The 12925-nt window shown below is 47.0% G+C and overlaps 1 protein-coding gene across 2 annotated transcripts in view; it reads left to right on the forward strand.

Annotated features, from left to right (window-relative positions):
* LOC129147046 (A-kinase anchor protein 2) overlaps positions 1 to 11507 on the forward strand; it is an 87936-nt gene extending 76429 nt beyond the window's left edge. The window contains exons 3-4 of one of the 2 annotated variants that reach the window (XM_054726885.1): positions 2218 to 2396; positions 10813 to 11507. In XM_054726885.1, coding sequence (XP_054582860.1) covers positions 2218 to 2396; positions 10813 to 10911 — 278 coding nt within the window. In that variant the 3' untranslated portion in view covers positions 10912 to 11507. The remainder of the gene's footprint in view (positions 1 to 2217; positions 2397 to 10812) is intronic. The other variant, XM_054726884.1, reaches the window with a different exon arrangement.
* Positions 11508 to 12925: the final 1418 nt, after the last annotated feature.

Here is a 12925-nt window from a genome sequence, read left to right on the forward strand (position 1 = left end):
GTGGCTGATGGGAGATAATGTGGACACTTAAGAGGTCAATTGGAAAATAATGCCGACCAACCTCGGCGATTTGGTGTTTATTTCTAGTTCTAGAAGAATTGCAAACGTTTTATGCACAATACCCACAAAATGGCTCTTTCTCGTTCTAGGGACATTATTCTTTGAGGTTCCAAATACATAGTAACTGGGTAAATTGGATGCTTGCTGTTCTAAATATTAACTTAGTCCTTATCCCAAGTGTATGTATGGAGTAGGCTCCTCTTACCACACTCACTTTACAGATGAGGGACCTGGGATAGAAAGACAGTAAGTGACTTGCCCAGGGTTATTGGGCTGCTGAGCAGTGGATTCAGGCCCAAGCAGGCTGGCTCCAGGCCTTGCGTGCTCACCTCTGTGCCAAAGCGTTTCTCAAACCTTCATTGAAAGAGTCAATCTGAAATTATAGAGACCTATCTTAAGTATGCAGAGGTAATATTACCTGATTGCTTTAAAATATTTCAGTGTTAGGAAGGAAGGAAGGATAGGGATGTGGGTGTGGTAAAATCTCGATAAATGTTCAGTGTATTCAAGGGGGAGCCATTATAGCATTCCCTAATAAAAACTTGAAATCCTTGCTAGCGGACATGATAAATCTGAAATATTTTTTTACCTTGCTGTTAGTGTCAAAAGACTTTTTGTAAATGTCTTGGGTAATTTAGATCAAGACGACGAGTTTCCCTAAGTTACTAGTGTAAAGGTACCTCTTGCAGATAAAGTTCCCTGTTCTGTGTATGAAGAACAACTTTCCACCTAATTGTCAAATGTGAGAGCCATGCTTTTTCTTTACACAATCAGGGTCGATCTCCCTGCCAGATATATTTGATAGAATAGCAAAATGTCTGAGTTAGAAGGGACTTCACAGACAGCTTCTTCCAAAATTCTCATTTTGTAGCTGGGAGAACTTAATGATCAGCCCAGGATTAGATATCCAACAACAGATAATTCATGAAATAAAAACCTGGATTTTCTGAATTCAATTCCCATCAAAAGCAGCTGTGCCCAGAAAGAGGCTGTAGCAGCCCCCATGGAGACACAGACCCCAGACTTCACCTGTAAGACAAGGTAAAAGTCTGGGGAAGAAGATGAAGAAAGATGAGTCACCTTCAGCTTGGGACTGGAAGGGGTCAAACTGGCCTTTAACCTTGGCAGTTTCCAAACTTTGGACTTGAATGGTCCCATGTGTTTTGTGTGCTTTTCCACATTCCTTTTTCATAGACCCTTCATCTCCCACAAAGGGCATAATTGGAACTTCTCAGAGGTGCATTTGGGGCTCCGTGGAGATAAAACCCACCCCTTGATGGGCCGAAGTCAGGGCCGGGCCTGGCCCAAGAGGGAGGAATGCAGAAGGTCTTGGTGAAAGTGCCTAGAGCCACCACACCCCACCACCATTGACCTGGTCTTATCTGAAAATTCCTGTAAGGCATTTGCAAAGTCCGCATCTCACCTTTCCCAAGTCTGGTGCACGCCTTTCCTATGACACCTAAGCTGTCTTTGTTGGCATGCATTCCTCACGGTTTGGGGGCTGGGCAGGGGTGTCTCAAACCTGAAAGCTTTGGGACCGTGGCAGGTAAGGTAAATGAATGAAGCTGGCCTGCTAAGACTGCGGTGACCTGGGAAGAACAAACCTAGTTCTCCTTCAAAGGTCCTTCAGCACTGACTGTCCACGCCTGAAGCTTGGGCAGGTGAGATGGTAGGTGATGATGGCTTTTGATAGACAAGAAAGGACCTGGTGAGGGGACCAGGAGACCTGGGTCCCATCACTGACTCCCGGCGACCTCAGCACAACCCTCCCTTTGCAGGACCTCGGTTTCCTTCATCTATAAGCGGTGGGTCTCTAAGGCTCAAAGGTGCTGTCCCCTCACAGTCTCATTCTGTGATCTATGACATGTCCCCAAAACTGGGGCCAGTGTCTGTCTGCCTGACCTATATTTGCAAACTGCCCAATGGGCCTCTTCCATCTGACTTTTGAGCACTGGGTTCCTTGAGGTCCCTGTTGGATGGTTTGTGACATTATCCTTACGTACTTTGATCCCTGTAACAAAACGGCCTGCACATAACCATTGTTCTGGTACCACTATGTCGGCGCTTGCTTTTCTTTTTTTGCCAGTTTTCTCCTCTTTCTGAAAGCAGTCACGAGCAGACAAGCTTAGAAAGGGTGTTCTCTTCGTATTGTTTCAGGGAAAATAGAGAAAGTCAGACCTCCTCCATCCCCCACACCTGAAGGCCCCAGCTCGCAGCCTGACTTAGCTCCCGAAGAGGCTGCCGGATCCCAGCGGCCCAAGAATCTGATGCAGACCCTCATGGAAGACTATGAGACACACAAATCTAAAAGGCGCGAGAGAATGGATGATAGTAGTGTAAGTTCCTTCTCCTTTCCTCTTCCACTTCCCCGAGGGCGCACGTCGCGTGACTGACGTGTAGACAGTTGTCTGCCAGGAAACTGGCTCCTAAGCCGATTTTCAAATGTGTGGTTTTACACGCCTGGAGGTGGGGTTGGGATTTTTGCCTTGTTTCTCCAAAAACATGGAGCAGGCCAGGAAGCGGTCTTTTTTCCTGCCAATTGTCATGGGAGCCTCTGGCCATGTGAGTGTGTGGATGTTTGGTGCAAGAAGGGAAGGAGGCTGGAGGATGGAGGGGCCCTGAAATCATCCCAGGCACCAGGGAGCTGCCTGCTGCCATCGCTGCCCGCTCTGTAGGGTTTCATTTCTCTAGGGAACTATGATGATGCTATTCCTTCAACGTCTACGCTGGGCCATCCCTCGAAATGTGACTCGGTGCTCAAAAGACTGAGTGCGTTTGGGGCTGTTAACCAAGCCTTGCGTTCAATTTAGCAGGAAAAGAGCCATTTAAAATGACCGTTAAAAACCACACGGCCACCTGCTCCCCTCAACCCTGGGAACTTCGCGTGTGCCGTTCACATTGACCATGAAGGAAGTCATCTGCTCTGTGGGTTCTTTCTCCCACAAGAGACGTGAGGGCAGTGGTTCCACAGCCAGGGGCCAGGGATCAGCCTGAGGGGTCCACGCCAATCTCCTAGGAGTCTGCTGGCCCCACCCAGTCTCTTAGCACTTCCTGAGGTGACTGCCTCTTCCCCCCGCTGACACGTAGGTCACAAAAAGCTTGGGTCTGTGGAGGACGCCACCCAGTTTACCTGGGGCAGCCCTGGTGTAAGGCTGTTGTCCTGGTGTCATTATGAATAGCTCCCCTTCCACTCTTAAAAGCACCCCAGTTGGGATGATAAATTATTTGTGCCCCTTACACGGGAGCACTGATGGGACCGCTTTGCATGGGCGGCCACGCGAGTGTGTTCTCAGCACCGGCTCGGTGTCTCTCGTGGGTGCCTTTTTTGTGTGTGGAGGTGCAGAGGCTGCAGGGGAACCCCGCACAGAAGGGAAGAGCCTGCTGCCAGCCCCTTCCATAGGCAGAGGCGGGAGCCTCTTTCGTGCAAACTCTGGCTCTCAGGCAGCCGCCCCGGCGAATGCCCGTCGGGTTGGCTTTCCCCGGGCGCTGGGGCAGCTGCTCGGAATCGGGGTTTTAATACGCTGGTTGCTCTTCGTGTGTGCGGTGAAGTGGCGGCCTCCTGGGTCTGTTCTTCTCGAGGAAATGAACATGTCCTACAAGGAGGAAACCCACTAACTAATCAAGTGGTTACTATCCCCCGATCTTGGATCCACAAGGCCAAGTGCTTTTCACCGTTACTAATAGGACAAGAGAACCAAGTTTGTTGTTGAACATTCTTAGGAACAGCACAAAACAATCCCCTACGTCCTTTTAAGAGCCCCACATTTAGGAAAAGCATACTCAGATTGCTTCTAAAGCAAACATGTGATCAGAGCCCCCGTTATCCCGTCTCCAGCCCTTTCGGTTCAGGGGGGTCTTTGCTATTGTGCCTGCATCAGTCCCTGGGGAGTATTTGAAGTTCACCTGCCGGAACGAACAAGCCTTCATTTGCTTTCCCGGCTGGTCCGGGGCCCCTTCCTTAGTTGTCTCTGATCCCAGAAAGAGAATAAGTAGGAGCAGATGGGCGGCTTGATGCCTGAGTTGTGTCACCGGCTTCCCTGCCCCTAGAAGCTGTAGTTCTGTCCTGGCTCCATTCACACACGCTGTTCTCTGGGCAAACGATGGCTTCTTAGATTCTCCAGCCTCTAAGAACCTCACACGGCTCACCTGGGTCCAGTGTCGCCCCGGCACCAATATTGGCGGGTCCACCTGCCAATATGCCTTCCAAAAACTCCCTGAGGACTCCCTCACCCATGACCGGGACCCAGCCCTGGGCTTGTCCATACGTTTGTTCAATTCAGCTCTTTCTGAATTGAACAAAAACAATTCTTCTTTGCTGTGCTTCCTAAGGAGAAGGCAGACTTAACAAAATGGGGCGGCTGGGATGTATGCACTGGGATACATTAGACACCAGGGCATGGACGCGCATGAAGGACAGAAGGAAGGGGAGAGAGAGAAGCCCCCGGAGCCGCACCTGCAGTGCTCATGAGTAGCTATTGCCACGCGACCTGCGAAAACTGTCCCTCGCCATCAAAACAGGTGTGGCGCCCCCCACCCCGGAGCAGCACTGGTCTCCAGAGACCTGTCTCCAGCTCAAGGTGCTGACTTTTTCTCACACTCTGTGAAAAATCACGTGCAGGATCGGCAGGGAGGCCTCGCACCGGAATCCCTGCCAGGGGGTGACGTGGGGGACGACTGTAGAGCATTTGGTGGGCTTTTCGTGGTCCTGAGCTGTCTCCGCTCCTGCTGGGAACGAGGTGAGGGCTCAGAGGAGGACAGAAGATGGAGAATTAAATCATGGACTTTCTCATGCAGCATCACTCAGGAGTCCCTGTCGGTGACAGTGAGTCGACTGAGGGCATTCTGCTCATTTTGCAGTTGGTGAAAAAGTCAATGACGAAGGACCAGAAAAAAGCCCCTTTTCTCAAAAACGTATCCCCATCTACCATCCCTGTTACCATCTCAGAGCAGGTGCCCACCATTTGCACCCATCTGGGCTGGCTTCCTTGTCCTGCATGGCATGGCCACCAATGAGTGTCTCCACGCTGGCGGCTTCAGCCAGGCCTCACTCACTAAGGGGCCTCTTGGCTGTTTTGGGGGTAGGAGAGTTGCCCTGGGCTGTTCAGCAGCCTGCACAGGGCCTTCGTGAGAATGTTAAAAAGGCACCCCTTTTCCTCTGTGGGGACCCAGCCTGCACCAGCCACCCAGTAGGTGAGTGGAGTGGGGTGACTGAGCTTCAACCCCGCCGATCCCCTCCCCGACCCTGGTGCTTTTGTGCAGTGCACACACCACACGCCCAAAGGCAGCCGGCCTGCTCTTATTGTGGGTGTCTCTTATCTGAAAACCTTCTGTGGAAAGGTCCCCTTCTCTGGGCCTGATGCCATCTCTGCTCCCCACAGCACATTCTGGACTGGTGAGTCACGGTGTTCTAAAGGGCTTCTCGGTGACATGCAAAAGAAGGATATTTAGGCAACTGTTTTTCTGGCCAGCTGTTCCCCCCGCTTGACCTGAGCCTCAGACAACGATGGGTTGAGTCAATGATGCCCTTGAACTTGGTGGGGTTGCTTTCTCTTTCTCAGCTAAAGGGATGCTAGCCTGAGTCTAAATCCAGCCCCTCCCTCCCTCCTAGCACAGGATCTGCTCTTGATGAGTTTTCCCGGGGCTCTCTCTCTGTTGCCCCGAGAATGGGTGCCGAGGACTTTCAGCCATCGTTGCCTGTCTTGGAATAAGAGACGGCCTCATCCGTCCCCCCGGGTTAAATCAAAGCTGGGGGCAAGCAGTTACTGCCTTTCTAAGAATTCCTGGCACACATTTTTCTCTAGACAAGGACACCCTTTGGGACACCCTCTGTGGCCGTACCGCCGCCGAGTGGTTGAAAGAAGCCCACCTGCCTCCAGTCCCTCCACACAAAGGCTCACCCACAATCAGTGAGGCTCTGTGCTGCCCATCTTTCTCTTGGGTTCTCACTCACAGCCTAGGAAGGTGCAAAGAAGAGAACTCCAAATTCATCCGCTCCTAGCCAGCAGCCTGATCACTACAGAACGGTCATTTTGAAGTGCTCCCTAGAAGAAGCAGTCAGTGATCACAGATCTGTGATCTCAGTGGTTACCAATGCCAAAGCCCAGTGTAAATGCAAGATCACAACCACAGTTCTGGCGGGGGCTGCCCAAAGTGGGTCCTTCTCTCTCAGTTCCCGTGACCAGGACTTCCCCCCCCACCCCCTGAGCTTTTCTTGCAGTGACTCAGTCTCCTACAGGAATTAATTCAAGGATCGTTTCAGTTCCTCTGTGAGCACCCCACTCGCAGGAACTTGTCCATGGTCCCTAGGCATCCTGAGGTCAGCGTCAGAGAATCTACCTCCACAAACCTTGCATTCGAGCCACCTTTATCTGTAGTTAGGGTCTCCTTTTCATTGGACAAACAGCTACAAGACTGCCTTGGAGTTCAGAGATGCTACAAGAAGAGAAAAGGCGCTTTGGCTTCGGATTCTAGCAAATCCAAAATGGCCCTCAGAGACCTTGCTGTGGGCGTCTGGTTACAAAACGGGTGGAGGGGGGGCGGATCTTGTTAATTCAAAGCACAGAAAATGGAAGCAACAAATCTTGAATTAACAAAGTATGGCTTATCTGATATTTTTTATTAAAAATAATAGGGTATCTATTTGCTCCAAAAGATACAGATTTCTAAATAAACTAATATCAGATGAAGCAAGTCTTGGCATGGGTGTGTAATGGTCTCCTGGTGTTACTGCCCTCCTGTCTGCCCCCTGTGGTACCGGTTCCCAGCAGGGGGCGGGGGGGTGGTCTGGGAGTGTGTCTCTGCCATGTACTAACCCTGGTCTTTTCCCTCTCTGCCAGTACACCTCTAAGTTACTGTCTTGCAAGGTGACTTCCGAGGTACTTTTCAACTTGTTTGTCTTGGTCTTCCTGCATGCCTGACCAGGTGCATGCGGTTGTGGTTTGCCGTTTCCTGGTGGGTTGAATGAGAAGGACAAGAAAGCAGTGTGTCTCCGTATCTGTTCCTTCCTGTTGTTTCTGAACGGGGGGAACTGCCTCAACACGTTGGCGTGCACGCAACCACGATGCACCCTGCTGTGCTTTGCTGTGCCGTGTGGTGGGATGGAGAAGACCTTGCCCTGCTCATGGAGCTGGAAGCTGTTTTTGTTTCTTCAGGCACTGATAGCAAATATACCCTGGTCTGGTTAGAAAGCAATGCAGCTCAGGAGGACCGAGTCCTTTATTTGCCTTAACACACATCCGGGGAGCTCCGTGTCATCGCTTTAGGATAAGTTATTCCAGAAGTGAACCATCCAGATTCCCTTTCACCCAACTGTTAAATCTGTATTTTTGTTTTGGAAGCTTTGTGCATTGAATTTCCCTGAAAGTCTCCTTTCCCCTACAACTTTATTTTATTTTATTTTATTTTTTAATATATTTGTTATTGATTTCAGAGAGGAAGAGAGAGAGAGAGAGAAATAGCAATCATGAGACTCATTGATTGGTTGCCTCCCGTATGCTCCCTACTGGCGATTGAGCCACAACCTGGGCATGTGCCCTGACTGAGAATCGAACTGTGACCTTCTAGTTCATAAGTCGACGGCTCAACCACTGAGCCACGCCAATGGGGCTACAGCTTTCTCTTATACAGATTTAACAAACTTGTGCTGTGAAAAAGCACATTTTTTCATTTTCCCCATTTTTTAATATTTTATCTTTCCTGTGAGAAAGCATTTTGTATTTTTATTTCTACAGCATTGTATTATTTTTATTTTAAAAGAATTATTTCAAATATACAGAATTGTGGAGAGAATCCACGTTCATTCACTTGCTCTGTTAACAGCTTTTTGAGCACCTACTATGCATCAGGCACTTTTGTAGGTTCTGAGAGGAGAGCAGTCAACAAAACAGTCCCTGATGTCATGGAGCAGGCATTCGAATGTGCTAAATAACATAATATAATAAAATAATGAAGTCTATCTATCCAGCTTTGTCCATTCTTATCACTTCATAATATGTGCTTAATATTTTAAAAAGAAATTAATATTGCAAGTAGAACTTACCCCTCCTGTGACTTCTCCCAGTTCCCCTTTCTCTCCTGAGAGGTAGTGATTTTTGAGTTTGGTGTTCATCGATTTCATGCATGTTTTTATACTTACACTATATATACTTGTAAATAATATGTTCTGATTTTGCATGTTTTAGAACTTCCTATAAATGACATCATATTGTAGTATCCTCCACTCCTTCCTGTTTTGTCTGCATTGTTTTTAGATGTGTCTATCTTGATTTTTATGGTTCTAGGTCACTCATAACTGCTGTATAGTATTCCATTGAATGAACATGTCACTGTTTATTCACCCTCCTAGTGATGGAAATGTAGGTTGTTTCTTGTTCTAAAAAATTTTTTATTGCTGCTACCAACAATGCTTTGCTGGATGATATCATCCATATCTCTTTGTGCACCTATGGGAGAACTTCTCTCCGTATTAGAAACATAAGTACTGGTTATAGGGCTTACATAGCCTCACATTTGCTACATATTGAAAATTAGCCTTCATATTGGTTGTGCTAATCATAGCACAGTATACTTTAAATCTCCCTATTTAGCAAAATAATTATAATTAACTAGATACATAAGCTGATGATTGTCAGCAATTGCCTTTCATCAGGTATAAAATGAATATTGAGAATATCATCACATGTACTTTTCTCAATGTCTAACTGGTTTTCAGAGCCTTAGATGTATTTTTTAGCTTTCAGGTACACCTTTCAGTTTGTATGTGCAAGGTGGACAGATGGCCAGTTTGCACAGGGTAGAGATCCTTATAAAAAAATGCCTTATATTTGATTACCACTCTATAGTTTATGAATTCCCTTCACACGATGATAGAAATAATTATTGTTTGAGAACTTACTATACACTGGGAGCTATTGCTAAATGCTTCCCATATGGTGCCTCATTTATTCCTCAGGCCAACTCTATACTGTATTTTTTATTGTTCCCATTATACATACAAGGGAACTGAGGCATGAGGGCAAACTTTTCCAAGGTGACACAGTCACAAGGATGTACACCTAGACCTGCCTGGACTTCAGAGTCAGCACTGCCTCCTGAGAAAGCCTATGGCGCAGGGCAGTGGTGGGTGTCCATTTTGCAGATGAAGAAAGTTGAGGCACCAGATACCAGGAACAAGAACAACATGCTCCAGAGCTGGAAATAAAGCTCAGGACTTCCAATTCCGCTCCAGCACTGCTGCTCAAAACCATGTGACCATGCACTGCCCAGAAGAATCCTCCACTTATAACTATAACGCATTTGAAAGCATGCTTTTTCCTACTGATACCTTATTCTTAGATATTGAGTAAGTGGCCATGATATGCTTACACACAAAACACTGTATGGCATGGCTTACGTGTGTAACAGACTTTGTCCTACATGTCAAGTCCAGTTGTCCCTGCTGGGAGGACTGAGGGAGGCTTCCGAGAGGGAAGCACACTGACGCTCTGGGAAGTCGGTTTATTTGTCAGGGGGGGGCAGAGAAGCATGTTGAGAGGGACCCCCAGGATCTGCTTATGTCTGGGCTCCCAGCACTGCCCGTCACCCGCATCTCCTTGCTTGTCTGGAGTTGCCAGCATCACTGTCTCTGTCAAAATGATTGTTCTTAGAATAAGCAAAGCCTTCCTTGCTGTTTGGATTATCAACCAGGGTTGGCTCTGCTGGACTTTTCTTTAAAATCAGAAACTTCACACCCTAAGCTAATGCCACAGCAGTTGAGCTGGCTGGCTGGCATGGGCATGCTTTGGGTGGAGTGTCAGGAGTGTCATGTACTCGACCATTTCTCACATGTTGGCAACCTACATGTTATTCAGCTGGGTCTTATCCTGATCGAACCAAAGCCAGAAGTGATTCCCCCCACAACTCCCCCCCTGCCCAGGAGCCCACAGACTATTCTAGGGAGGGAGGCCCTACCCTGATGGTGGTGAGCTGACTAGTCCTTGATGTTGTCACCTTTCATCTCACTTATTAGCACCTAAGGCCCTCAAGTTGCATCAAAATGCTCAGGTTGCTTTTCATTGGCCTGAAAAGCTATCCTCCTCCCCCCCCCCCGCGCCTCCCCCCCCCCCCCCCGCGCTTAATGTCTCCTTGAAGCTTAATTATACCAAAGTAGGCTTTCATGATATAAATATGATCACAGCTTATATAGATCCACAAAGCCTAATGGATTGAGTCCACACTGGCCCAGTGGTTTGGCATTGTTCTCTAGTTTGCTTGTTTGCAATGTGACTAAGGCAGTCTAGAGCTGTGCTGTCACTATTAGCTCTGAGGATATTTCAATGAAAATTAATTAAAATTAAATATTTAGTTTCTCGGCCACACCCGGCCTATTTCAAGTGCTGGGTGCCGTGGGTGCCTGGTGGCTACCCTACTGGATGGCCCAGGTACAGGGTATTTCTGTCAGACAGCACCCATCTGAAGACTTGATACAGTCAAGTCTTGTTCAAAGAAACTTGCAGAACGTTTCAGGAAAATTAGTCATCTATATTACTAACTATCGGTCAAATAGCAAAGGGACTTTGGCTAAGAGTGCACACCCAAAACCTCCCACCCCCCTGTGTTTCCTCCTACCTCCCAGCGGAAAGGGCACTCTTACTTCCCCCTCATTAGATGCTATTGAGTGGGCAAGGAGGGAAAAAAAAAAAACAATGGAGAAATTGGTTTGTATACATAATTAACATCATGAACTCTGCGTAATTTTTTCCCCTCTCTCTTCAGGTCCTTGAGGCCACACGGGTTAATCGAAGGAAGAGCGCATTGGCCTTGCGCTGGGAGGCGGGGATCTATGCCAACCAGGAGGAGGAGGACAATGAATAATAAACTTCCTTCCACCCAGGAAGCTTCATGCGTGCTTGGGTTACCAAGAAGCCAAGCCATCCACACATCACAGCATTTTAATGGAATATTTATTAAAGTGCAAACAAACTCAGCAATCCTTCCCTAGACCAGAAGCTGCAACGATGAACCATAAAGTGAAAAAAGAAGTCCACCCATCCAACTCTAACACCCAGGAGTCACCAGAGAAAGGATTTTTTTTTTTTTGTGGCTCAGAGAACCGCCTGGATTTGGACCAATCCACAACTGCTCCAAAGGACAAAGAAGTGACAAGCAAATCACCATGGTTGTTCCAGGCAGAACTGAGACCAGCCTGGCTGAGTGGGAGGCAACGCAATGGCGATGGGGCCATTGGAGAGCAGGGGGCCCAGGCTGGTGCAATCTACACCCAGGGCCCGCCTACCGCTCAGCATCAGAGGTGTTGGGTGAACTCCATCGACTCCAGCAGCCATAACATGCATCCTGTTTCTCTCCTTGCTGAGAAGAGGCAATGATGAGTCCATTTATCTGACATTTCCTTGTTTTTAATCGGGAGCAATTCATGATCGCAATACATAAAATCCCTATTTCTAAGACAATGTTTCTTCATATTGCAAAACACAATCTGTTCTACATGAGGAGGTTGAGAAAGGGGGAGAAGGCCAAACCAAATGGATTATTTTAGCTTTAGGATCTCGTCTGCTTATGCTATTGACTGATCTGCAGGTTAGAACACATTTTCATGATTAGGTTTCTTCCTATGAAAACTATATTTAGTGGACAACAACTATTTTTATGATGGGATGGGGAAATATATCCATGTATAAAGCCTGTACACATTGAACATCTGGTTCAAGAGGGTAGGGGTATTTTTAGAATGGCAACAATTGAAAAAGGGCAAACTCTGCCTTAGAGAGGGAGATGACAAGAAATGAAAAGGGGTTTATATTTTACTAGTATATCATAAAGTGGACCTTAGGGGTGGTAGGAAGAATGGGAAATTATTTTGGATCAATCAGAAATGAAACATTAAAGAAAGGTCATGAAGGTAGAGAGAGAAGGGAGGGAGGAAAAGCGGGGGAAATAAGGAAGTAAGAGATATTTTTGTTGAGCAGTGTTTTTCAGGATGATACAGAAAAATATAGACTAGACATTTCAGCTACAAATGCTAAAGACGGTGTGTGTGAGTGTGTGTGTGCCTGTGTACACATGCACTCACCTACCTCTGTGTGTGGGTGTAAAGTGTGTATGCTCATGAGTAAGAGTGTGTGTGTGTGTCAGGATTAAAATTCCAGAATGATCATGGGACAAGGTGTACAGTGATTTCCTCCAAAGCTGTTAGCCAGCGTCAGGAGTGAGTGAGGATTCCTTTTTTATGAAAAGGGATATAGAGGCACCGAACTGATGCAGTATTTGTCATTGTAAACTGACCTAACGTGGTATTTGCATGAGGCACAGTTGCAGAGTTTGGAGCAGTTTTGTAACTTGACGTGTAGGAAAGTACCGTATTTATTCTCATGCTTTGTATTCACGCTTAGCATACTATAGAGGATGCCAGCTTTACTCTCTCTGTCATTTAAAGCAATGTGACAAGGGCACTCCCTAACTGAGTGCCCTACATTTCTGGATGAGAAAATGTTCCGTTCTGGCCATGAGAAAAACCTGACCAGCATTCTTTTTTTTTTTTTTTCCTTTTGTTTTAAAACTGTGGTTTTTACAAATAAGCAATAATGAAGTCAGACCTCACTAAAATTCATTTTTGTTTTTATAATGTGTCATAAGCTCTAATATGTTATTCTGATGAGTAGCAGTTCCACAAAATTTGTATGTAGATGTTGTGCACATTCTCTTTGTTCCTTTTCTTAGACTAGTGTTGACTTAGGGGGGAAGTTGATTCACAGACACCAAGGGAAATGGGAACTGCCGGATCATTTACAAGGATCCTTGAAGACTGCCAAGGGAGCCTGCAGTTTGAAGCCACATTCTACCCATGGGCAGTTGGTGCCATCTTTGTAGG

The sequence above is a fragment of the Eptesicus fuscus genome, chromosome 15 (genome assembly GCF_027574615.1).
Source record: "Eptesicus fuscus isolate TK198812 chromosome 15, DD_ASM_mEF_20220401, whole genome shotgun sequence".
Taxonomy (NCBI): domain Eukaryota; kingdom Metazoa; phylum Chordata; class Mammalia; order Chiroptera; family Vespertilionidae; genus Eptesicus; species Eptesicus fuscus.